The sequence below is a fragment of the Cebus imitator genome, unplaced genomic scaffold (assembly GCF_001604975.1).
Source record: "Cebus imitator isolate Cc_AM_T3 unplaced genomic scaffold, Cebus_imitator-1.0 Scaffold89, whole genome shotgun sequence".
Classification (NCBI taxonomy): Eukaryota; Metazoa; Chordata; class Mammalia; order Primates; family Cebidae; genus Cebus; species Cebus imitator.
Window position 1 is genome coordinate 1510648 of NW_016107404.1, and position 22759 is coordinate 1533406.

The 22759-nt window shown below is 44.9% G+C and overlaps 1 protein-coding gene across 3 annotated transcripts in view; it reads right to left on the reverse strand.

Moving 5' to 3' along the window:
• Nucleotides 1-9473: 9473 nt before the first annotated feature.
• Nucleotides 9474-22759, reverse strand: part of SMARCAL1 (SWI/SNF related, matrix associated, actin dependent regulator of chromatin, subfamily a like 1) — a 68242-nt gene continuing 54956 nt past the window's right edge. For all 3 annotated transcript variants that reach the window (XM_017534946.2, XM_017534945.2, XM_037740775.1), the window contains exons 15-18: nucleotides 17666-17848; nucleotides 15524-15624; nucleotides 14437-14533; nucleotides 9474-9788 (exon numbers count right to left, since the gene is read on the reverse strand). In XM_017534946.2, the coding sequence (XP_017390435.1) occupies nucleotides 9549-9788; nucleotides 14437-14533; nucleotides 15524-15624; nucleotides 17666-17848 (621 nt within the window). In that variant the 3' untranslated portion in view covers nucleotides 9474-9548. The remainder of the gene's footprint in view (nucleotides 9789-14436; nucleotides 14534-15523; nucleotides 15625-17665; nucleotides 17849-22759) is intronic.

Consider the following 22759-nt stretch of genomic DNA (forward strand, 5'->3'; position numbering starts at 1 on the left):
ATCACGAGGTCAAGAGATCGAGACCATCCTGGTCAACATGGTGAAACCCCATCTCTACTAAAAATACAAAAAATTAGCTGGGCATGGTGGCGTGTGCCTGTAATCCCAGCTACTAAGGAGGCTGAGGCAGGAAAATTGCCTGAACCCAGGAGGCGGAGGTTGCTGTGAGCCGAGATTGCGCCATTGCACTCCAGCCTGGGTAACATGAGTGAAACTCCATCTCAAAAAAAGAAAAAAAAAAATATGTCCATCTCTTTTCTCCTTAATTTCTTTAGCTTGGGCTGAGTGTGGTGGCTCATGCTTGCAATCCCAGCACTTTGGAAGCCGAGGCAGGTGGATCACAAGGTCAGGAGTTCAAGACTAGCCTGGCCAAGATGGTGAAACCCTGTCTCTACAAAAAAATAAAAAATAAAAAAAAAAATTAGCCAGGCATGGTGGCGTGCACCTGTAATTCCAGCTGCTCAGGAGGCTGAGGCGGATAATTGCTTTAACTTGGGAGGCGGAGGTTACGGTGAGCCAAGATCATGCCACTGCACTCCAGCCTGGGTGACAGAGCAAAACTGTCTCAAAAAATTTTTTCTTATTTAGCTTGGGCACAATGAAACCACTACGGCCATGGTGACTGCAGCTTGAGGCCCACCAAGGGAGTGAGATGTCCTCAAGATGTTTCACTTCCACCACAGGCTTCATGCACTCTCTGCCCCCGTAGGTTAGGGTGGAAGAATGGCAAGGGGCCAAGGGGACAAGTCCTTTTTCCCCCAGAAGGGAAATGCACTGCATTTTGGGGATGTGGTCTGGAAAGCTCTCTACCCAAACGATGGCTTCCTCCGGAAAACTATACATTAAAACAAAAACATGGCCAGGCGCAGTGGCTTACACCTGTAATCCCAGCACTTTGGGAGCCCAAGGCGGGTGGATCACGAGGTCAGGAGTTCGAGACCAGCCTGGCCAATGAGGTGAAACCCCATCTCTGCTGAAAATACAAAAATGAGCTGAGCGTGGTGGCGTGTGCCTGTAGTCCCAGCTGCTCAGGAGGCTGAGGCAGGAGAATCACTTGAACCCTGGAGGCTGAGGTTGCAGTGAGCTGAGATCACACCACCTCACTCCAGCCTGGGCAACATAGCAAGACTCTGTCTCAAAAACAACAACAACGATACAAAAACATACCCACATTGGTATAAACAAAGGACACTAGTGGAAGGAGTCTTAAGCAAACACTAACCCCTGAAAAGGTCCTCCCTTTTCAGACTGTGCCTCTCAGCCAAGCAGGATGGTACTTGACTGACCTGGGGGTGGGTGAGTCAGTCATGCTGGGGCAGTCCAGGCAGAACTGAGGTGAGCCATGCTGGGCTGGCGCTAGAGCCTAATTCGAATCATCATTTAGCAAATGCGCTGCCTCCCCCACGCCCTCTGCTGCAGAGCCTCCTACGTCTCTGGCCTTCAGGGGGTCTGAGAGAGAGAGCAAGAGAAGAGGGAATGCATGAGTAGGAATGCAATAAGCAGCTGAAGATGAGACACTCCATAATAGGAGGAAATTGTTCATGTTCAGAGCAATTTTGTCAAAACTGAACAATTCTCTTTAAATAGCAAACTTGAGGATGTACAAATAGCACTCATGAAATCAGCTCTGAGTGACTTCAGAGACTCGGCCCTCTCCTAAAGCCTCAATTTGTCTTATCTGTGGGCTCATAAATGTCCATCCTTATTAGAGGATCATCCAGTGTGGAGAATGTTAACTGTAACGTGTGCCCATAAAAGACTCGGGGAAAAATCACTGCTGACTCACCCCTGCTCTTCAGGAGCCCTCAACATTCACTCTTTGCCTTGAGAAAAATAGATAAGTTAAAAGTCGCTTCCAGAGAGGAGTTCCTGTAGCTGTTAACCAGTTCTCTTGGGGCATGTGGAACATTTTATTCTTAAAAGAAATCGGAGGTGCAAGCATCATTCCAAATTCATCTTGTGCTGGAGACAGAAAGGGTTGATCAGGGCGTTGTTCCTTTGCTTCGTGCCTCAAGAGAGCCTGCTTTCCAAGAAGCCCCTGATGGTCACAGACAAGAGTGGGGCCCGAACAGCATTGTTGAGAGCCCTGTGAGCCCAGGGCCACAGGCAAGAGCTAACCCAGAAGGAGCGGTCCTGGATGCCCCGAAACAGTAAGAGTGTGGGAAATTGAATCAGGCAACCCTTCTTTCCTTTCCACCTTCTCCCCTTGAATTCCATTTAAAATCATTCTAGTTATTTATTGAGAGACAGAGTCTTGCCCTGTTGCCTGGGCTAGAGTGCAGTGGCGCGATCTTGGCTCACTACAACCTCTGCCTCCTGGGTTCAAGCAATTCTTCTGCCTTGGCTTCCTGAGTAGCTGGGATTACAGGTGCCTGCCACCACACCTGGCTAATTTTTGTATTTTTAGTAGAGACAGTGTTTCACCATGGACAGCCTAGTCTCGAACTCCTGACCTCATAATCCACCTGCCTTGGTCTCCCAAAATGCTGGGATTACAGGTGTGAGCCACTGTGCCTGGCTAGTTCTAGTTATTAATGGACCTGTCACAGAGCATTTACACAGGAAGTACACACATAAAGACTGGAGTAGTTACTTGACTCTTAAGTGGGATAAGGTATGTTAAAATAAGAACTTTCAACAAATTAAATTTGACAGAGTTTAATTAAGCAAAGAATGATTTGTAGATTGGACGGCCCCCACAACCAGAAGAGCTTCAGAGCAGCTCCAGGGTTGCCACATGGTTGGATCACATTTACGGACAGAATAAAGAAAGTAACATACAGAAAAGGGAAGTGAGGACAGAAACAGCCGGATTTGTTGCAGCTCCACATTTGCCTTATTTGAACACAGTGTGAGTGATTGACCACGTGTGATTGGCTGAAATGTGGCTGCAGTAACCGCCTCAGACTTGGCTACTTGTTACAAAGTGGGTCCCAGTCTGTTTACCAATCCAGTTAGGTTACAATTCACTCTGCACAGAGAAACTTTTAGGCTGACTTTAAAATATGTAAGGAAGCAGCATTGGGCTAAACTTAATTTAACGGGTAGCAGGGGGCAGAGGTTGCAGTGAGCCAAGATCACACCAATGCACTCCAGTTTGGGTAACAGAGAGGGATTCTCTCTCTCTCAAAAAAAAATAATAATTTAATGGTAAATCAATATGAAACAATGGCCAAATACATCATGTGAAGTGAGCCATTTTTAGTAGGAAGAATTTGATACATTTTTGTAAGAAAATATTTGATGTGTATTTACATATATTTGTATGCATAGAGAATAATTTACAAATGGCTTCCTATTACTTCTAGGAGGTAGGGCTAAGGGTGGGAGGGAGGAGAATACAGGACTCTTATTTTTGAACTTATACATTTCTGGATGAATTTTTTTTTTTTTTTTGAGATGGAATCTCACTCTGTTGCACAGGCTGGAGTGCAGTGGCATGATCTCGGCTCACAACCTCCCCCTCCCAGATTCAAGTGATTCTCCTGCCTTAGCCTCCTAAGTAGCTGGGATTACTGGTACCCGCCACCATGCCCAGCTAATTTTTTTGCCTTTTTATTTACCCTTGCATTTACTCTTCATTTTTAGTAGAGATGGGGTTTCACCATGTTGGCCAGGCTGGTCTCGAACTTCTGACCTCAGGTGATCCACCTCCCTCAGCCTCCAAAGAGTTGGGATTACAGGCGTGAGCCACCATGCCCCACGTTAGATGTAGTTTTACATCAGCTTTATAATATTGGAAAGAAGGCACTGCAGAGCAGTAGGTGGAAGGACAATCTTTTCCATAAGTGGTGCTGAGCTAACTGCATACCCGTATGGAAAAAATTAACCTTAGCCTTACCTTGCCCCATTTACAAAAATAAACTGCAGGTGGATTGTAGATCTATACATGAAAGGCAAAACATTAAAGCTTCTACAACATACTATTTTCATAACCTTGGGGTCATGGTTACATGGGTGTTTATTTTAAAATATTTTGCTAAGCCGTAAATTGTTTTATGAAATTTTCTGTATATTGTATTTTGCCCCCAAAAAGAGGGCTTACAAAAAGAGAAAAAGAGCCTCAAAATCTGTTGAATAGCGGGTGGGAGAGAAATGTGTGTGGAGGATCTTGCAATATCAAATAACTGTTGACTGACATAGTGCCTAAAAGACAGTGACTCACAGGCTTCTGAATGCTTTCTGCTATAGCCAGGAATTCATTTCCTTCACTGAGACCCCACAGGAAACCACAACACAAAACAAAACACACGTATAAGAGACTCCTCTGATTAACCCTCTTTAAACTTCAAAGCCACTTTTTAGGTTGGTAATTCTGCTTGGTGAGAAGTGGGAGGATGGAGTAAATATAAGATTGGACTTCATTCTCTCCCCTTTGCCAAAAAGAGGATAGAACGTCACAAAGCATTGAGTTTCTAATAGACAAAAATGAACAGACAGGGCAACACCTCAAAGCCAGTGGTGTGGGGATGACACCTCCTGCTGAATTTCTCAGCTCTTCCACTGATCTAGAAAAAGGCTCCTCTGAAGCCAAGAAGGAAAAAGACATGATTAATTCAAGCACAAGTGGATCAAGACGAACGGGATCCTTTGCTGCCGCTTACGGGCTTCCTTAATGCCAGCCCTAGAGGCGGAAATCAGCCAGGATCAGTTAGGAAACAAGATACCACTTAGTGACCCTGGTGAGAGAAGGCAGAGACCAGCTCCTTGGGCCAGAGAGAACTTCTAGTAAAATCCTGAAAGGGTGCAATTGATGGAAGGGACAGCAGTGGGAGGAGATGGGCCGATTTTCTTCATTATTTCAGTTGATGCTTCCAGAAAACACAGTTCTGGGGGTCTGGACTGTGCTGTGCGGTGAAATGAAGGAGGAAAAGGAGTTAGTGCGGAAATATGAATACCTCTTTAAACCCAGTGGTCTTCACTCTATATAAATAAGTCCAAGTGTCTTTTGCTGAATTATACAGAACTGGCTAGGTAGCTCTTAACAAATTTCGGAGGTACATATGGGATGGTCTAACTTAAAATAGATAGGCCACATGGTACACATAAAAATTGCTTTGGAGGACCTCGGGGACATCTCGAGAGAGTTCATTTTTCTACAGAACAGCTAAAACTGAGGTTCAACTAGAGGCCTCAGATGGAGGCTAGACAGGCCATATTTACTAAGACTACAGACGAATAGTGGTTTTAACTATGAGCACCAGGCAGGGCGTGGTGGCCTGAGCCACCTGTAATGCCTGTAATCCCAGCACTTTGGGAGGCCGAGGTGGGTGGATCACAAGGTCAGGAGTTTGAGACCAGCCTGAGCAACATGATGAAACCCTGTCTCTACTAAAAACGCAAAAATTAGCCAGGCATGGTGGTGGTAATCCCAGCTACTCAGGAGGCTGACGCAGGAGAATTGCTTGAACCCGGGAGGCAGAGGTTGCAGTGAGCCAAGATCGTGCCACTGCACTGAAGCCAAGAAGGAAAAAGACATGATTAATTCAAGTATAAGTGGATCAAGACTAACAGGATCCTTTGCTGCCTCTTACAGGCTTCCTTAATGCCAGCCCTAGAGGCAGAAATCAGCCAGAATTAGTCAGGAAACAAGATATCACTTGGGCTGGGCAACAGAGCAAACAAATAGACAGAAAAGAAAGTAGTACATTCCAGTGTGTTCCTGTTCTCTGTTGCAGAAAGCCAGCTGGTAGACTGCAGAGACTGACTTACAGCCAGCGCCACGCCCTTCAGGAAGGGAGCCATGTACCAAACTCAGCTAACAGACCACCAAGGCACCACTGGGCCTCCTGCTGGGGAACAGCACACCTATGGGTGGGCTCTAGGGGTGGGGTGGCCTGGCTGGAGGTTCTGCTCTGCCACATTTTAGCTGGACTCGAGCAGTTTGTAACATTTCTTGGCTCGGTTTCTCCATCTGCACAATCGAAACATCACCACCTTCCTCCAAGATTGCATTAAGTGTGACAGTCTATGTAAAGTGCTTAGTCCAGTGCCTAGCACCTAGTAAGTACTGAATAGTGAAAACAATTTAAGTCTAACAAATCCACACACCAGGACACCACACCAATTAGGCATCTTTCATTGCTGCTGTGAAAATTGGGGTAACTAAACTCTAACGAACATCTGGCCCACTGTCTTTCTGTATGGCCAGTTAGAGCAGCAACTCCTACCTTGTTGAAATACTTTTAAAAACTCCCATTTCTGGCTGGGCGTGGGGGCTAATGCTTGTCATCCCAGTACTTTGGGAGGCCAAGGCGGGTGGATCACTTGAGGTCAGGAGTTTGAGACCAGCCCGGCCAGCACGGTGAAACCCGTCTCTACTAAAAATACAAAATTAGCTGGGTGTGGTGACAGGCGCCTGTAATCCCAGCTACTCCAGGAGGCTAAGGCAGAAGAATTGCCTGGAGGCGGAGGTTGCAGTGCACCGAGATCGTTCCACTGCACTCCAGCCTGGGCAGCAGAGTAAGACTGTCTCAAAAAAAAAAAAAAAAAAAAAAAAAAAAAAAAAAAAAAAAAAAAAAAAAAAAACCCAAAAAACCAAAACCTCCCATTCCTGGACACACATTCTGGTTTTCTTCCTCATTTACTTCCCTGCTCAGTCATCTTCTCTATGTTGCAGTTTGTGGGGGTCAGTCAGACCACTCTTACCCCCTCGGTGACCTCATTCAGCCTATGCTAAGGCAGAATCCGCAGCTCTTGCTCTAACCTTTCCACAATCTGAAGACTTGCACATCCAACTGCCTGCTGAACAGCTCGCTCCACTTGGATCTTGCCAGATTGTGGGGGTTTTCCAGAAACAGACACCGAGACAGAGTTTGGGGCATAAGATATCTATTAGGGATCAACACCTGTGAAAGGAAGGGGCTGGAGGCCTGTTTGGCAGGGGGAGAGGTGAGCTGGGACATAGGCCTGTGGGATCCTTAGACAATCCAGCAGGGAGCAGCGGGAAAGGAGCAGGAGCTATGCAGCAAATACCGCCCATCAGAGGTGCCCCGCATCAGGCCAACGCCACCCAGCCTTTGTGCCCTGCCTTGCTCAGTCACGGATGCAAGCTGCTTTAAGAAGGGTGTGACCTCAGAAAAAGTGGCTTTCTGTAGACCAAGACCAGCCCTGCAGTTGTGGCCAGGTGGAAACCATCTGCCAACCTCACTCCCCACAGCTGGGCAAGTCCCTCCTTGAAGGGGAGCTGGGTGGGGTGTCTCCAAGTTTGTTAGATTATCTTTCAGCCATCTCAAATTCAACAAGTCCATAACCAAACCCTTGATTTTACCCAGTTCCCCAACCTCCCCTTCCCACTCTTTCTTCTCTTACCACTTTGCTCAGGCAAACACCAAAGTCCCAGCCTCTCTTCCAAAAAATGCTCCACGGTCAAGCTGTCTACACATATCCTTCCATCACTCCCTTTCGAATACATCCAGAACCCAACCACTTCCCATCTCCTCGGTGGTGCGACCCATACTCAGCCACACCCCAGCACCAACCCCACGGATAGCTGCAGTAGCTCCATAGCTTCCTACCTAAGCCTTCCCTCTGCCCACCTTTTCTGCTGTATTTTCTGAACATGCATTAGCGTGAACTAGTTTTAATATTTTTATTAATTAGAGACAGGGTCTCACTATGTTGGGCTTGATTATATTTTTTAAAAATGAAAAGGGGAGCCGGGCGCGGTGGCTTACGCCTGTAATCCCAGCACTTTGGGAGGCCGAGGCGGGTGGATCACAAGGTCAAGAGATCGAGACCATCCTGGTCAACATGGTGAAACCCCGTCTCTACTAAAAATACAAAAAAAATCAGCTGGGCATGGTGGCACGTGCCTGTAATCCCAGCTACTCAGGAGGCTGAGGCAGGAGAATTGCCTGAACCCAGGAGGCGGAGGCTGCGGTGAGCCGAGATTGCACCATTGCACTCCAGCCTGGGTAACAAGAGCGAAACTCCGTCTCAAAAAAAAAAATGAAAAGGGGCCAGGTGCAGTGGCTCACACTTGTAGTCCCAGCACTTTGGGAGGCCCAGGCAATAGGATCACTTGAGGTCAGGAATTTGAGACCAGTCTGGGCAACACAGTGAGATGCTGTGTCTCTATTTACAAAGACATTATGAAGCAATCTGATTTATATTAATTAGATTGCCTCATATGTCTGTTCAAAGCCATTTGGTGGCTTCCATTCATACTCAGAATTAAACCCACAGATTCCTCACTGTGGCCTGTGAGCTCTGCTTCATTCTGTCACTCTTCTCAACATTATCAACTATTGCTCTTCCCCACATGGCATTCTACTGTCTCATCACCCTCTAAACCGAAGCTGCTCAACACAGGAGCCACCAGCCTCCTACGGCTAGTGAGCATGTGAAACCTGTGGCTAGTCCAAATTGAGATGCTGCCTATGTCAAATATGTTGTTTCAGACTGTCTAGAAAAGAGAATGTAAATTTTTTTTTTTTTTTTTTTTTTTTTTGAGACAGAGCCTTGCTCTGTTGCCTAGGCTGGAGTGCAGTGGCATGATCTTGGCTCACTGCAATGTGACCTCTGCCTCCCAGGTTCAAGTGATTCTTGTGCCTCAGCCTCCTGAGTAGCTGGCTACAGATGCATGCCACCATGCCCCGCTAATTTTTGTATTTTTAGTAGACATTGGGGTTTCTCCATGTTGGCCAGGCTAGTCTTGAACTCCTGACCTCAAATGATCTGCTCACCTTGGCCTCCCAAAGTGTTGGGATTACAGGTATGAGCCACTGCACCCAGCCCAAGAATGTGAAATTTCTCAAAATTTTAAAATATTATTTATAAGTTGAAATATATGGAATATATTGAGTTAAATATATTATTGATCTTTAGTCTAACTGTTCTATTAGAAAAGTTACAATCGCATATGCAACTTGCATTACATTGCTATTGAATCACGCTGCTCTAAACCAGGGGTTGGCAAACTATGGGAAGTGGGCACCTTCCAACCTGTTGTCTGTTTCTGTACAGCTGGTGAACAAGGAATGGTTTCACCATTTTTTTTTATGGCAGAAATGAAATCAAAAGAATAATTTGTGATACATTAAAATTAATAAAATTCAAATTTTAGTGTCCATAAAGAGTTTGATTGGAAAGAACTTACAACCATCGCCTCTCCCACTGTGTAAATTCCGCAAAGCTTCGTGCTTTGTCTCTTGTTGGATGAATGACTGCCAGCACCCAGGACAGTGCCTGCACAAATTAGGTGCCCTATAAATATTTGTTGAGTCACTAAATTGTAAAATTCTAGATTTTGGGAACTGTGTAGGAAGGACCTCATTATTTAGAGAACAGGAATTACCCACTACTCTGACTCACTGTCTCCATCCCTAAGCCAGAAGATCGGAGATTGAGACCCTGAGCAAGGCCACACATAATGATATGGGAATGGAAAGCTGATATTGGCCTGGTCTCCTGCTGAGCCTGGACACAGGCACAAGCACCACTCTAATGGCAAGAGAAGTGCAAAAAGTTTAAAAACAAAATACGTGATTTTATTTTGATTCCATTATTTTTAAATGCTTTTTATTTTTTTTTTCTTTTTGCCCCTTTTACAGGGGAGAGGTAAAGCTGTCCCAGTTATCAAAAAATTCAAATCTCCTTTTCTTCTGTGTACAGGCTGTCAATGAGCTTTCATCCGGGGTGTCTCCCATGTCCTGGGAACTACTTCCAGATGTTCCTGAAGCACTTCCTGGGTCAAAGGACTCTGCTGCTTCCAGGAGCTCCATATCATTTCCTTCTTCCTCAAAGGACTTCTGGAATAGGTCATAGATCTTCTGCTGTTTTGGGTCCTATATGAGAGAAAGAAAAGAGGAGATAAAAGGAAGAACCCAGGCTCCAACACTGACCCTCCTCCACTGTGGCTGATGGGAGAATATACAGATGAGAGACCACACATTTTATGGCATCAGGGAGCGACATGATGGTGAATGTACATCATCTCAGCAAACCATCACTAAAGCAGCTTCATTATTTAGTGTCTGACATCTAACTGTCTCTGCACTTACAGGGTTAGGAAAAAGAAACGGCTGTGAGTGCAACAAAGAAGCTCCTCTCGCACTATAATTTACATCGGAAATGTTTTCTCCTTTCAAACTTTCCAAATCACTATTTCAGTACTGAAATAGCACCCAGGATCGCACTTCCTCAAAAGCCTTTCTCTACTGAAGAGTCGGTTAAGGTATAATTCAACTTATAAATCTCTATTTTAAAATTTACTTTTATTTAAAAAATTTTTTAAAAGATGGGATCTCACTATATTGCCCAGGCTGGTCTCGAACTCCTGAGCTCAAACAATCTGCCCACCTCAGCTTCCCAAAATGCTGGGATTACAGGTGTGAGCCACCATGTGCTCAGTCCCCTAGATTTCCAAATCTCTGTGTTCAGCCATGGCTTATACCTAATTTTCAAAGTGGTTGAAAAAACACACACATTTAACATATTCATAAGTAGACATGTGTACCTGTTCTGATTACCTTAAATTACAAATGATCAAAATACCCACCAACTGCATCTGTCCACTGATGACAATGGTATAGTGTTAAAACCATGCCCGGCGGATACAACCACAACACACGATCACTATCACCCCTCTCCTGATCTTTCCTACACCTCAATTTCCAGCCCTGACCATTTTTTTAATCCAGAGGTATATTTTCCATATCTCCACTGACATCCCACAGTTTCATAAAACTAAACTTGTTTAAAATCAAATGATCTCTTGGCTGGGCACAGTGGATCACGCCTGTAATCCTAGCACTGCAGAAGGCTGAGGCGGGTAGATCACCTGAGGTCGAAAGTTCGAGACCAGTCTGGCCAACATGGTGAAAGCCCATCTCTACTAAAAATATAAAAAATGAGCCAGACATGGTGGTGTACACCTGTAGTCCCAGCTACTTGGGAGGCTGAGGCACAAGAATCACTTGAACCCACGAGGCACAGGTTGCAGTGAGTCATGGTCACACCACTGCATTCCAGCCTGGGCGAGAGTGAGATTCTGTCTCAAAAATAAATAAATAAATAAAAATAAGGCTAGGCACAGAGGCTCACACGTATAATCCCAGCACTTTGGAAGGCCGAGGCCGGTGGATCAACTAAGCTCAGGAATTCAAGACCAGTCTGGCCAACATGGTGAAACCCCATCTCTACTAAAAATACAAAAAATTAGCCGGACATGGTGGTGTGCACCTGTAGTCCCAGCTACTTGGGAGGCTGAGGCACAAGAATCACTTCAGCCTGCAAGGCAAAGGTTGCAGTGAGCCACGATCACACCACTGCACTCCAGCCTGGGTGACAGAGAGAGACTCTGTCTCAAAAACAATAAATAAATAAAAATAAGGCTGGGCACGGATGCTCACGCCTGTAATCCCAACACTTTGGGAGGCTGAGGCGGGTTGATCATCTAAGGTCTGGAATTCAAGACCCGTCTGGGCAACATGGCGAAACCCCATCTCTACCAAAAATACAAAAAATTAGCTGGGTATGGTGGTGCGCGCCTGTAGTCCCAGCGACTCGGGAGGCTGAGATGCGGGGATCACTTGAGCCTGGGAGGTGGAGGTTGCAGTGAGCCAGAATAGTGCCACTGCATTCCAGCCTGGGTGACGGAGTGAGACCCTGTCTCAAAAAAAAAAAAAAAGTCTCTCATTTCACTCCTATACTCCCAAATCAGCTTCTTTTCGCATAAGCCTATTTTGATAGTCTACCTGCATTCTCATCGTCTCCCATGTGGAAGCCATCCAGGCACACTGAGTCCTCGGCTCATGCAGTTCCCCCCTCTCTCTTTCCAGGCGCCATCTTGACCTGGGCCACAGCACTTGGTACTGCATGGATTTGCAACAGCTCAACTGCACTTCCTGACTCAGGCTGCTTCCCATTTCAAACAGCCCACAGATCTTTGCCAGCTGATTTCCCCCCCAGGCTCTCCTTTAAAGAATCTTTTTCTGTCATGTCTTTGGGCTTCCCTGTGCCTACATCATCAATTCTAAAGTTGCTTTCCTGGCTTTTCAGGCCTTTATATAATTAGGTCTCAACCCACCTGGCCACTGTCCCTCACTATTTCTTAACCGGATCCCTCCACATAGGTGGAGTTTGTTGTGAATTGATCATGACAACCTGTCACGTGAGAACTCCAGATGATTCAATTAACCTGCACCCAAAATCTCCTAGCCTTTCAGGATCTCAGCCTTGCAGAGAGGGCAATGATATTAAAGGTCATTAAGGCTGACCTCCAAATAACCCACATGTCCTCCTGCAGGATGCCCTCATCGGCCTCGAATGACTACAATGTCAAGGAAATGCTGCCCAGTAAGGCAGCCTATTCCAAGAGAAAAAGCTGCTCATGTGCATTTGATTATGATGATGGCAACACTGTATGCTAACTTGGGGCATGCATAATTAATTGGAAGTGAGTTCCAAGATCGGATTAATATTTCATTTCCCCTCTCAGACGGAAGGCTATCTCAGTGAGATATAATCTCTTCTGCTTTTTTCTCCTATATTGGAAGCAACATTTTCTTTTTCTAGTAGTTGATAGAATTTTCAGCCCCATCTTAATGAAAAAATAAACTGATAGTTATTAATAAAAAAAAATTGATAAAATTCATTTATATTACTTTGTATGTATATTTTAGGTAGAAATTCATAACTAAGTTAGAAAAAGGCAAGGAGGAATAAATGAGTTCAAGTGAGAATCCTTTAAAAACAGGCCCTTGCTTTTCATTTTTGAGACAAGGTCTAGCACTGTTGCCTGGGCTGAAATGCAGTGGTGTGATCTTGGCTCACTGCAACCTCTGCCTCCCAGGTTCAGGCAATCCTCCTGCCTCAGCCTCCTGAATAACTAAGAATACAGGCATGTGCCACCATGCCAGCTAAGTTCTGTATTTTTTGTAGAGATGGGGGTTTCACCATGTTGCCCAGGCTGGTCTCAAACTCCTGGGCTCAAGCCATCTGCCCACCTCGGCCTGGGATTAAAGGCTTGAGCCACCATGCCTAGTCAGGCTCTTTCTTTTCAAAAGGCATATAGTAACCTAGGCTCTGTTACTATATTTACCATTCCACTGAACCGGAGAGTTCTTTAAAAACCTTAAAAATAAGGTTGTTTTAAAATTGGCTTATTAACTATTTATGTCTGAAAGGATAATTTACAGTCTGCATTTAAAAATATGATCTGAGTCTTATTTATCCCAATATTTAGCAAATAAATGTAAGTGAGTGAGCAGATCTACGGAGTCATAAGTCTTGGTGTCAACGATAAGATTTAACTCAACTTCTTATTTATTATTATTATTTTTTTTTTTTGAAGAGACAGGGTCTTGCTCTGTTGCCCAGTCTGGAGTACAGTCACCATCATGGCTGACAACAACCTCAACCTCCTGGGCTTAAGTGATCCTCGCCTTGGCCTCCCGAGTAGCTGGGACCACAGGTTTGCACCAACCAAACTTGGCCTAACTCAACTTCTGATGGTGATTTCACAGGAAGGAGAAGGTGCTTCACTTTCCTGATAAACTACCATAAGGCTACCTTTCTGCATGAGGCTCAGACCTGGTTCAAATTCCCGTGGCAGAAACAATTCAGCCATGAGCTGTGCTCCAGGAGGCCATACTCCTAGTTTTCACTTCTGGCCAGCAATCCAAGCTAGTGAAGGGAAACAAGCCTTCGGAAGGCCCTGGGTCTCTTGCTCCCTTCATTGTGTTTCACTGAAATGGGGGAGGAAGAGGCCGTGGCAGCCACTGGGCTGGAGCACTGGGGCCAGGCAGGCATGGTGGGCCCAGGGCTGTCCTGTTCAGAGGCAACAGCTTTCCCCTCAGCACCTTTGGCAAGGCCTTCCTGGTCACAGAGGGATGTTCAGCATCCTCTTATACTCCTTTACAACAAGGGGCTGGGGTCACAGGAGGAATGCTGGGCCGAGTCAGGAAGCCTTCTCCCTTGGGCTGGCTTCACATGCCCTGTGACTTTGTGCAAGCCTACTGCATGGCCATGTCTCAGTTTACCCCTCTAGAAAGTGGAGAGACACTGAGAATAAAATGACAGACAGGAATATATGTTACACGAAGCCAATACCCTATTTGAAACACTCCCCATTCTGTGCTGGGGATGCATTCCTCTGGCAGCCCTCTGTGTGGTGTTGCTATGTACTTTTTGAAATAATTCAACATTTGCCATGGAGAGTTTTGCCAGTTTCTAATGGCCTCATGGAAGAGGCAGCATTCGGAACCTGTGCGGGGATGTCAGAAGCTGTAGGAGCTAATGCCATCACTTCCCCCATAAAGAGATGCACGCATCGGTTGAGCTGAGAATGACTGCAGGCCATTGTTTTCAGCTCCGGGGCTGTGGGAGGTCCCTAGGAGTGATTCACATCCTCCTACTCAAGACCCAAAGACTTAGCAGACAGCTTAATGCCTCCCTCTGCTCCAGGGGCGAAGAGCCATGTGCTGGCATTACCTTGTAGAGGTAATCAGTGGCTTCCGTCATTTCTGAAAAATTGGTCTCAGAAAGCCCGGCTTCCCCCAGAACTTTAATCTTCTCTTGAATCAGGGGCCTGTTGGGGAGAAATGAGCTGTGGTGAATACAACCTTTACAGAACCACCAGACTGATGAAAATGAGGCCACCCTCCTTGTTCCTATGGGACCACAGCTTGTTTACAGTTTCACATCTTTGCCTCTCTCAAGGCACACACACCCATCTTGAAATATTTGCCCTCTCTCGTTTGTAAAACCTCCAATTTAGGGCTAAGACTATCATCAGGTCCAATATTCTTTCTAATGGAATATGTGTAGGAAATAAATGCTGCCTCATTACAACACCATTTTGAATCTGGTGGTGTTATGAGCTGCCCAATTAACAAATCCACTGAACAGAGGGAAGCAGGAGTGACCCACACACATTGCAGAGGGAAGACTCCTTAGTCACAAGGCTGGAAACAGAGACGGGCAGTGGAAACTAATGAGATAATCAAGACATTTAATATCAGGAAGGGGAGATGAGGGGAAGAAGCTTTTTGAGAGTTTTTGCTTAGGTAATAGAAAGCCCCAGGGTTGAAAATCTTACTCCAGTTCTGCTAACGAAGTACACTACATGGTCTAGGGTAAGCCACTTTCTCCCTGTGTTCCGCCAGCAGCAATATCAGATATGCCCACCAGAAAAACGTACAACATAAAACGTAAAAGACGACTGTCACCCTGTCCTAACAAATGCCTTCACGGCTGGGAACAGAGTGTTTTACAAACTAAATTCCATCTACATTTTGTCACAATTGGTACCTCTCCCTGCCTCAGAGCAGCAGGAAAGGAGGCACAACCCCTTATTTCTAGAAGATTCCTCAGGCACCCTGTAAGCTGCCAGTGAATGCTAGTGAGGGAGGCCAAATATGGTCATGATGAAGGCAGGAGGGCATTGCAAGTCCATTTTCTACAGATCCTTTAAGATCTTACTTAGCAAAAGTAGAAGCACTTTGGGAGCAGAGTAAACATATCATCAGTTTCCGCCCTCATTCATCTCCAACTGCCAGGTCACCCAGCCAAGCCATACCAAAGGTAGTCATCAGCCGTGCCCTTCGCCACGAGGTAGTGAATGCCCACAGAGCTGATCTGTCCAATGCGGTGCACGCGGTCCTCGGCCTGGATCAGCACCTGTGTGTCCAGGAATCGAGACAGCCAGGTGAAGGCCTGAAGCAGTCCCACCCACCATAGCAGGTACCCTCTCTACCCCATTTTCAGCCCCACACCACCCTCCCTGCTCAAAGCACTTCACTGCCTCAGACCTAGAAATAACCTGCATTTCACTATCTCAGACCTACCAGCAACCGCCATTTTAACAAAAGAGAGAACCCAAAGCAGCCCTCGTTGGGGAAATGGTCGTTCAGTGTTGGGCACTGAGCTAGGTGCTGCGAATGAAGGGGCACAGGCTCTGCAACCAGGCTGCATGGGATGGGATGGGGATGGAGGCCTGCACACTTCCATTGCTTCTCTGTGTGAAATGAAAAGTTATTGGGCCGAGCTCAGTGGCTCATGCCTGTAATCCCAGCACTTTGGGAGGCTGAATTGGGCAGATCATGAGGTCAGGAGTTCGAGACCAGCCTGGTCAATATGGTGAAACCCCATCTCAACTAAAAATTCAAAAATTAGCTGGGTGTGGTGGCGCACACCTGTAGTCCCAGCTATTTGGGAGGCTGAGGTAGAAGAATCACTTTAACCCAGGAGGTGGAGGTTGCAGTGAGCCAAGATTGCACCACTGCACTCCAGCCAGGGTGACAGAATGAAACTAAATCTCAAACAAAAAGAAAAGAAAAAAGAAAAAAAAGTTATCTTCGAAATAAATAAAAACATTACACACAAGGGAAAGGCTATCCATGATTTGGGCATAGGGTGGTGGTTTAATATAGTGGTAAGCTGTATAATAAATAAAGGCTGGGTGTGTTGGCTCATGCCTGTAATCCCAGCAATTTGGGAGGCTGAGGCAGGCAAATTGCTTGAGCCTAGGAGTTCTAGACCAGCTTGGGCAACATGACGAAACCCCATCTCTACAAAAAATAGAAAAAATTAGGCATTGAGGTGTGCACCTGTAGTCCCCTGCTACTCAGAAGGCTGAGGTGGGAGGATCACCTGAGCTCGGGAAATCAAGGCTGCAGTGAGCCCGTAAGTCCCTGCAGTCCAGCCTGGGTGACAGAGCAAGACATTGTCTCAAAAAAAGAAATGAAAGGAAAAAAGCTACCTAACATCAAGAGCATTATTTCTATTATAAAATGGAATCACCCTCGAGGTGTACCCATTATTAACGGAGTCCCTCATGTGTAGCCAGCAAAAGCCACAATATATCAAAGGGGATATAACTTATTTCTGGATATTACCAGAAAAATTTATCAGTTCAAACAGATGTCTTATCTCTGCCCTCAGTCAGGTGAAGCCAGCGGTGGTGTCCAAGGAACCCCCAACACTGTCACTCTGTGTGAGGCTCCACTGCTAAAGCAGCTCACAATGACAGCTACTAAAGGGGGCACAGGCTAGAATGCCAGAGGCCTGGGCTGCAACCTGGTGCCACCACGTGCCCTGCTTCAGTTATGGAGGTGCGGTCCTGGCTCACCCCTTGAGCTCTTGGTGTCCCAACTTCCTCCTATGAGACATGAGGTCTAAGATTCCTTCTAGCCCTGGAAGACCTCAACCTTCCCGTTGATAAAATGGAGTTGATCATCCTACAGGTTGCTGTGAAAATCTAGAAACTAGCCAATCACCTGGCCTGTAATCCTAGCACTTTGGGAGGCCGAGGCAGGCGGATCACTTGAGGTCAGGAGTTTGAGACTTGCCTGGTCAACATGGTGAAACCCCAACTCTACTAAAAATACAAAAGTTAGCCAGGCGTGGTGGTGCATGCCTGTAACCCCAACTACTCGAGAGGCTGAAGCAGGAGAATCACTTGAACCCAGGAGGTGGAGGCTGCAGTGAGCTGAGATCATGCCAGTGCACTCCAAGCCTGGGTTACAAGAGACTCTGTCTCAAAAAAGAGAAGAAGCTAGCCAATCAACATAGAAGTGCTTAAAAAAAAGTGAAAACTGACTTGCGGGAAGTATAATGAATGGGTAAAATGGAAACCACACTTTCCACAACCGACACTCGCTGCTTCCTGCCCACAGCCATGAGCATGCCTGGGGGAATCCAAGTCTTCTGCGTCTCTTACCCCTGGGTTCCAAAACAGCTCAGCGAACACCACCAGGTCAGCAGAGGAGAAGGTGAGGCCCATATTGGCGGCGGTGATGGACAGCACGGCCACGGCATGCCCCTGCGACAGTTGGAACTTTTGGCATAGGTCCTCACGCTCAGCTGAGGAGGTGGAGCCATCGATGCGGATGTGGAGCACGTGCTGCAGGAACAAGGGACAGAAGCGAGGTGAGCAACAGCCCAGGGGGCTTCTGAGCAAACCACCCCCAGCCACAGCTCAAGCATGGAACCAGCTGCCAGTTCAGCAGAGGCCTCTGCCTTTAGAGCTTTTCTTATCCTTTCTTTTCAAATTGAAATTTGTATTGAGATGATTGTTTATACTCACGTGCCACTGTAAGAAATAATACAGAGATCCCTCTCAGGCCTTTGCAGAGTTTCCCGCAATGGTGACATTCTATAAAAACTACAGTATAATACCACAGCCAGGAAGCTGACTTCTATACAATCCACTGAGCTTCCGATTTCTTGTTTTACTTGTATCCTTGTGTTCTACACAATTTTATTGCCTGTGTAGGTTTTCATATATTCACCTCCAATATCAAGACACTGAACAATTCCAACATTGCAAGGATCCTTTTACCTCCCTCCCCTTTCCACAGTCCTTAGCTTCTGATAGCCACTCACTTGTCCTGCATTTCTAAAAAAATTTTTTTATTTTTCCTTTTTAAAATGAAGTTTCACTCCTGTTGCCCGGGCTGGAGTGCAGTGGCGTGATCTTGGCTCACTGCAACCTCCGCCCCCGACTCTGCCCCGATTCAAGGGATTCTCCTGCCTCACCCTCCTAGCTAGCTGGGATTCTAGGCGCACACCACCACGCCTGCTAATTTTTGTTTTTTCAGTAGAGATGGGGTTCTGAAATGTTGGTCAGGCTGGTCTCGAACTCCTGATTTCAGGTGATCCACCTGACTCAGCCTCCCAAAGTGCTGGGATTACAGGCATGAGCCACCACAACCAGCCAATTTTTTTTTTTTTTTTTCCAAGAATGCTGTATAGGCCAGACACGGTGGCTCACACCTATAACCTTAGTACTTTGGGAGGCCAAGGTGAGTGGATTACCTGAGGTAAGGAGTTCGAGACCAGCCTGGCCAACATGGCGAAACCCTGTCTCTAATAAAAATACAAAAATTAGCTGGCATGGTGGAAGATGCCTGTAATCCCAGCTACTCGGGAGGCTGAGGCAGGAGAATCACTTGAACTTGGGAGGCAGAAGTTGCGGTGAGCCAAGATCCCACCACCGCACTCCAGCTTGGGCGACAAACCAAGACTCCGTCTCAAAAAAATAAATAAAATACAATACAATATAAATGTTATATAAATTGCACAACATGTAACCTTTTAGAATGGGCTTTTGCATTCAGCACTCTCTGGAGATTCATCCAAGTTGTTACCTGTATTAATAATTTTCTCCTTTTTATTGCTGAGAAGTAGCCCATGGTATGAATGTACCACAGTTTCACCATCCATCTGTTGCAGGACATCTGAGTTGATACCAATTTGTGGCTACTACAAATAAAGCTGTTATGAACATTGTGTACAAGTTTTTCTGTTAACCTAAGTCTTCAATTCCCAGAGGAAAATGCTCACAAGTCAACTACCGTATTGTATGATAGCTGCATGTTTAGCTGTCTTCTTTTAAATGGCATTTATTTATTCTTACTAATAATAAACATGATAAGGAAAATAAAAACATTTAGTAATCTAAACAATCTACTTTTTCCTGTCTTTTTTTTTGATGTGTATGGGATATCTTTTAAATAAAAAGTTTTATATCCTGTTTTCTCCCACTAAACGTAAGTAAAACTGTATAATTAAGCATTCTAAAATATCATTTTTAACAGCTCTATAATATGTCATTATGTAGCAACAGCATAATTTAACCATTCTATTTCTGCAGATTTAGGGGTCTCTCATTTTTTTTTTTTGAGACAGAGTCTCGCTTTGTTGCCAGGCGCCAGGCTGTAGTGCAGTGGCACGATCTCGGTTTACTGCAACTTCCACATCCCGTGCTCAAGCAATTCTCCTGCCTCAGCCTCCCAAGTAGCTGGGACTATAGGCACATGCTACCACGCCCAGCTAATTTTTGTATTTTTTAGTAGAGACGGGGTTTCACCATGTTGGCCAGGATGGTCTCAATCTCCTGACCTCATGATCCGCCCGCATCGGCCTCCCAAAGTGCTGGGATTACAGGTGTGAGCCACCACGCCCGGCCAGAGGTCTCTCTTTTTTCCTAAAAAGACGTATTGGTAAATGTCCATCAACAGTGAACGGACGATGTACAATGGTATGTAACTTAGCACTAAAAGGAAGTGAACATCTGCAGGTCTAGATAACCAAAAAAGAAAACCAAGGAGTAAACGCTAAAAGGAGTGAGACACACCACAGCATGGATACATCTCAAAAAGTACATCCTGGATGTCCTTTTCTCTACATTTATATTCCGTATTTACATAAAACTCTAAAAAACTGCATACCAATCCACAGTGACAGACGGTAGACCAGTGGCTGCTTGGGGAAGGAGCAGGAGGGAGTGATTACAAAGGGACGAGAGAAAACTCTGGGGGTAGCAGGGAGCGGATGGCAGAAATGTTTCCTATCTTGATTCTTATAAAATTGTACATATTATGTGCAGTTTACTGCATGTCAATCATACCTCAATAATGCTATTAAAATGGAACGTTTTTAAGAGGATGCTAATATTTGGTGATTTTCTTAGATTAAAATAGCAGAATAGCAAAAATCTTTAGCACCATAGCAAAAAGAAAAAACTTGATTTAAGGCTCCTGATATTACTACCAAATTACTGTCCAACAACTAATGTATCAGCCTGTCCATCTTGGTGCACTTTCATCAACAGTGAGCACCGCACATTTTTAAAACCTCTTGATGGGGTAAAAATAAAAAATCTGTATTTTTCACTTACTTATTAGTGAAATTGAGTGTTTTTGTATCTTTTAATTTGCTATTGGTGTCATTTCTCTGATGAACTATCTATTCATAGAGGTTGCCCTTTTTTTTTTTGTCTACTTGGAGTTAGGAACCACTTTTACCTGTAAAGGCTATTATTTTTATGTCACAGAGGTGGCTAATAGTTTCCCTAGCTTATTTCCTTCTATTAATTTTCTGTTGTTTTCTAAATGCTCCTTTATTTTAAAAAATATATTTTATTTTGAGACAGAGTGCTGCTCTGTCGCCCAGGCTGGAGTGCAGTGGCACAATCTCGGCTCACTGCAATTTCTGCCTCCAGGTTCAAGAGATTCTCTTGCCTCAACCTCCTGAGTAGCCAGGATTACAGGTGCGTGCCACCACACCCAGCTAATTTTTGTATTTTTAGTTGAAATGGGCTTTCACCATGTTGGTCAGGCTGGTCTCAAACTCCTGACCTCAAGATCCGCCCACCCTAGCCTCCTAATCCTAATCCGCCCACCTAATCCTAATGCTGGGATTACAGGTGTGAGCCACTATGCCTGGCCAGCAAAAACATGTTTTAATTTTTCTGATTATAAAAATAATACACACTCATTGCAAAAATATAAAAAAACTGAAAAATATGACAACTACTTAGAGATAATCATCACTAACGTACTGGTATGTAGTAGTCAGGCTTTTTTCCATACATGACAACTTTTATTTTTGAGACACAGTCTTGTCTGTCACCCAGGCTGGAGTGCAGTGGCAGGATCTTGGCTCACAACAGCTTATGTCTCCTGGTTTCAACCAATTCTTGTGCCTCCGCCTCCCGACTAGCTGGGATTATAGGCATGCACAACCACGCCTAATTTTTATATTTTTAGTGGAGATGGGGTTTCACCATGTTGTCCAGACTGGTCTAGAATTCCTAACCTCAGGTGATTTGCCCGCCTCGGCCTCCCACGGTGTTGGAATTACAGGTGTGAGCCACTGTACCTAACCAACATGACAATTTTTAAAAATTATTATACATATAGCTTTTTGTCTATAGTATGGTCATCTTCCCATAGCAATATATACTAACCAGAATCCAAGAGCTTCAATTTTGGAGCTTCCTCAGGTTCTTACAGTGTTCAATGATCTCCAAAGTTAGGAACCACTGATCAACATTATATTTTATGGCTGAATGGACTATAATTTATTTAAGAGTATACTTGTTGATAAATACTTAGATTTCTAATTATTGAATATTATAAACAGCATGCGTAATATTCTCATTTATAAATCTGACTAGTCTGATGATTTCCTTAGGATAAATTCCTAGAAGTGAGATTTGAAAACATGAGTGTATACCTTAAGTTACTGCCAAACTGCCCTCCAAAAATGTAACAAATGTACAAGAGAATCATAACTTAACCACTGTGGGCTGAGTGCAGTGGCTCATGCCAGTAATCTTAGCACTTTGGAAGGCCGAAGTGGGTGGATCACTTGAGGCCAAGAGTTTGAGACCAGCCTGGCCAACATGGTGAAACTTTGTCTCCACTAAAAATAAAAAGATTAGCCGGGTGTGGTAGCAGGCACTTGTAACCTCAGCTACTCTGGAGGCTGAGGTGGGAGAATTGCTTGAAGCTAGGAAGTGAAGGTTGCAGTGGGCTGACATTGCACCATTGCACTCCTGCCTGGGTAACAGTGCAAAAACTTCATCTCAAAAAAAAAAGAAAATTAACCACTGTGTATATGTGTCACAGAATAAATCCACGTGTTTAGGTAGTTTGAATCGATTTTTCCTTTGTAATTTCTTTGTTTTTATGCTTAGAAAGTCATTCTCCACCCAGTCATCCGTTATTGTTCATTGATATTTTCTTCTAATACTTTATGGTTTCAAGGATCTTTGATTCACCTGGAATTTAATATAGTAAACAGTGAGGTAAAGTTTCATCTACTCTCCCCAGCCCCCAATTATTTAGGCAATTACCCAAACTTTGTAGAAGAAATTAAAAATGGATTTGTGACGACTCCTTGATCATGTATTTGCTTTCTGTTTATGGTAAGGGGCTATCTATTCTATTCCACCCAACTGGCTCTCTCTCTGGGGCCAGCATGGCTAAATTTTAATTACTGTTTTTTTTTTTTTTTTTTTTTTTTT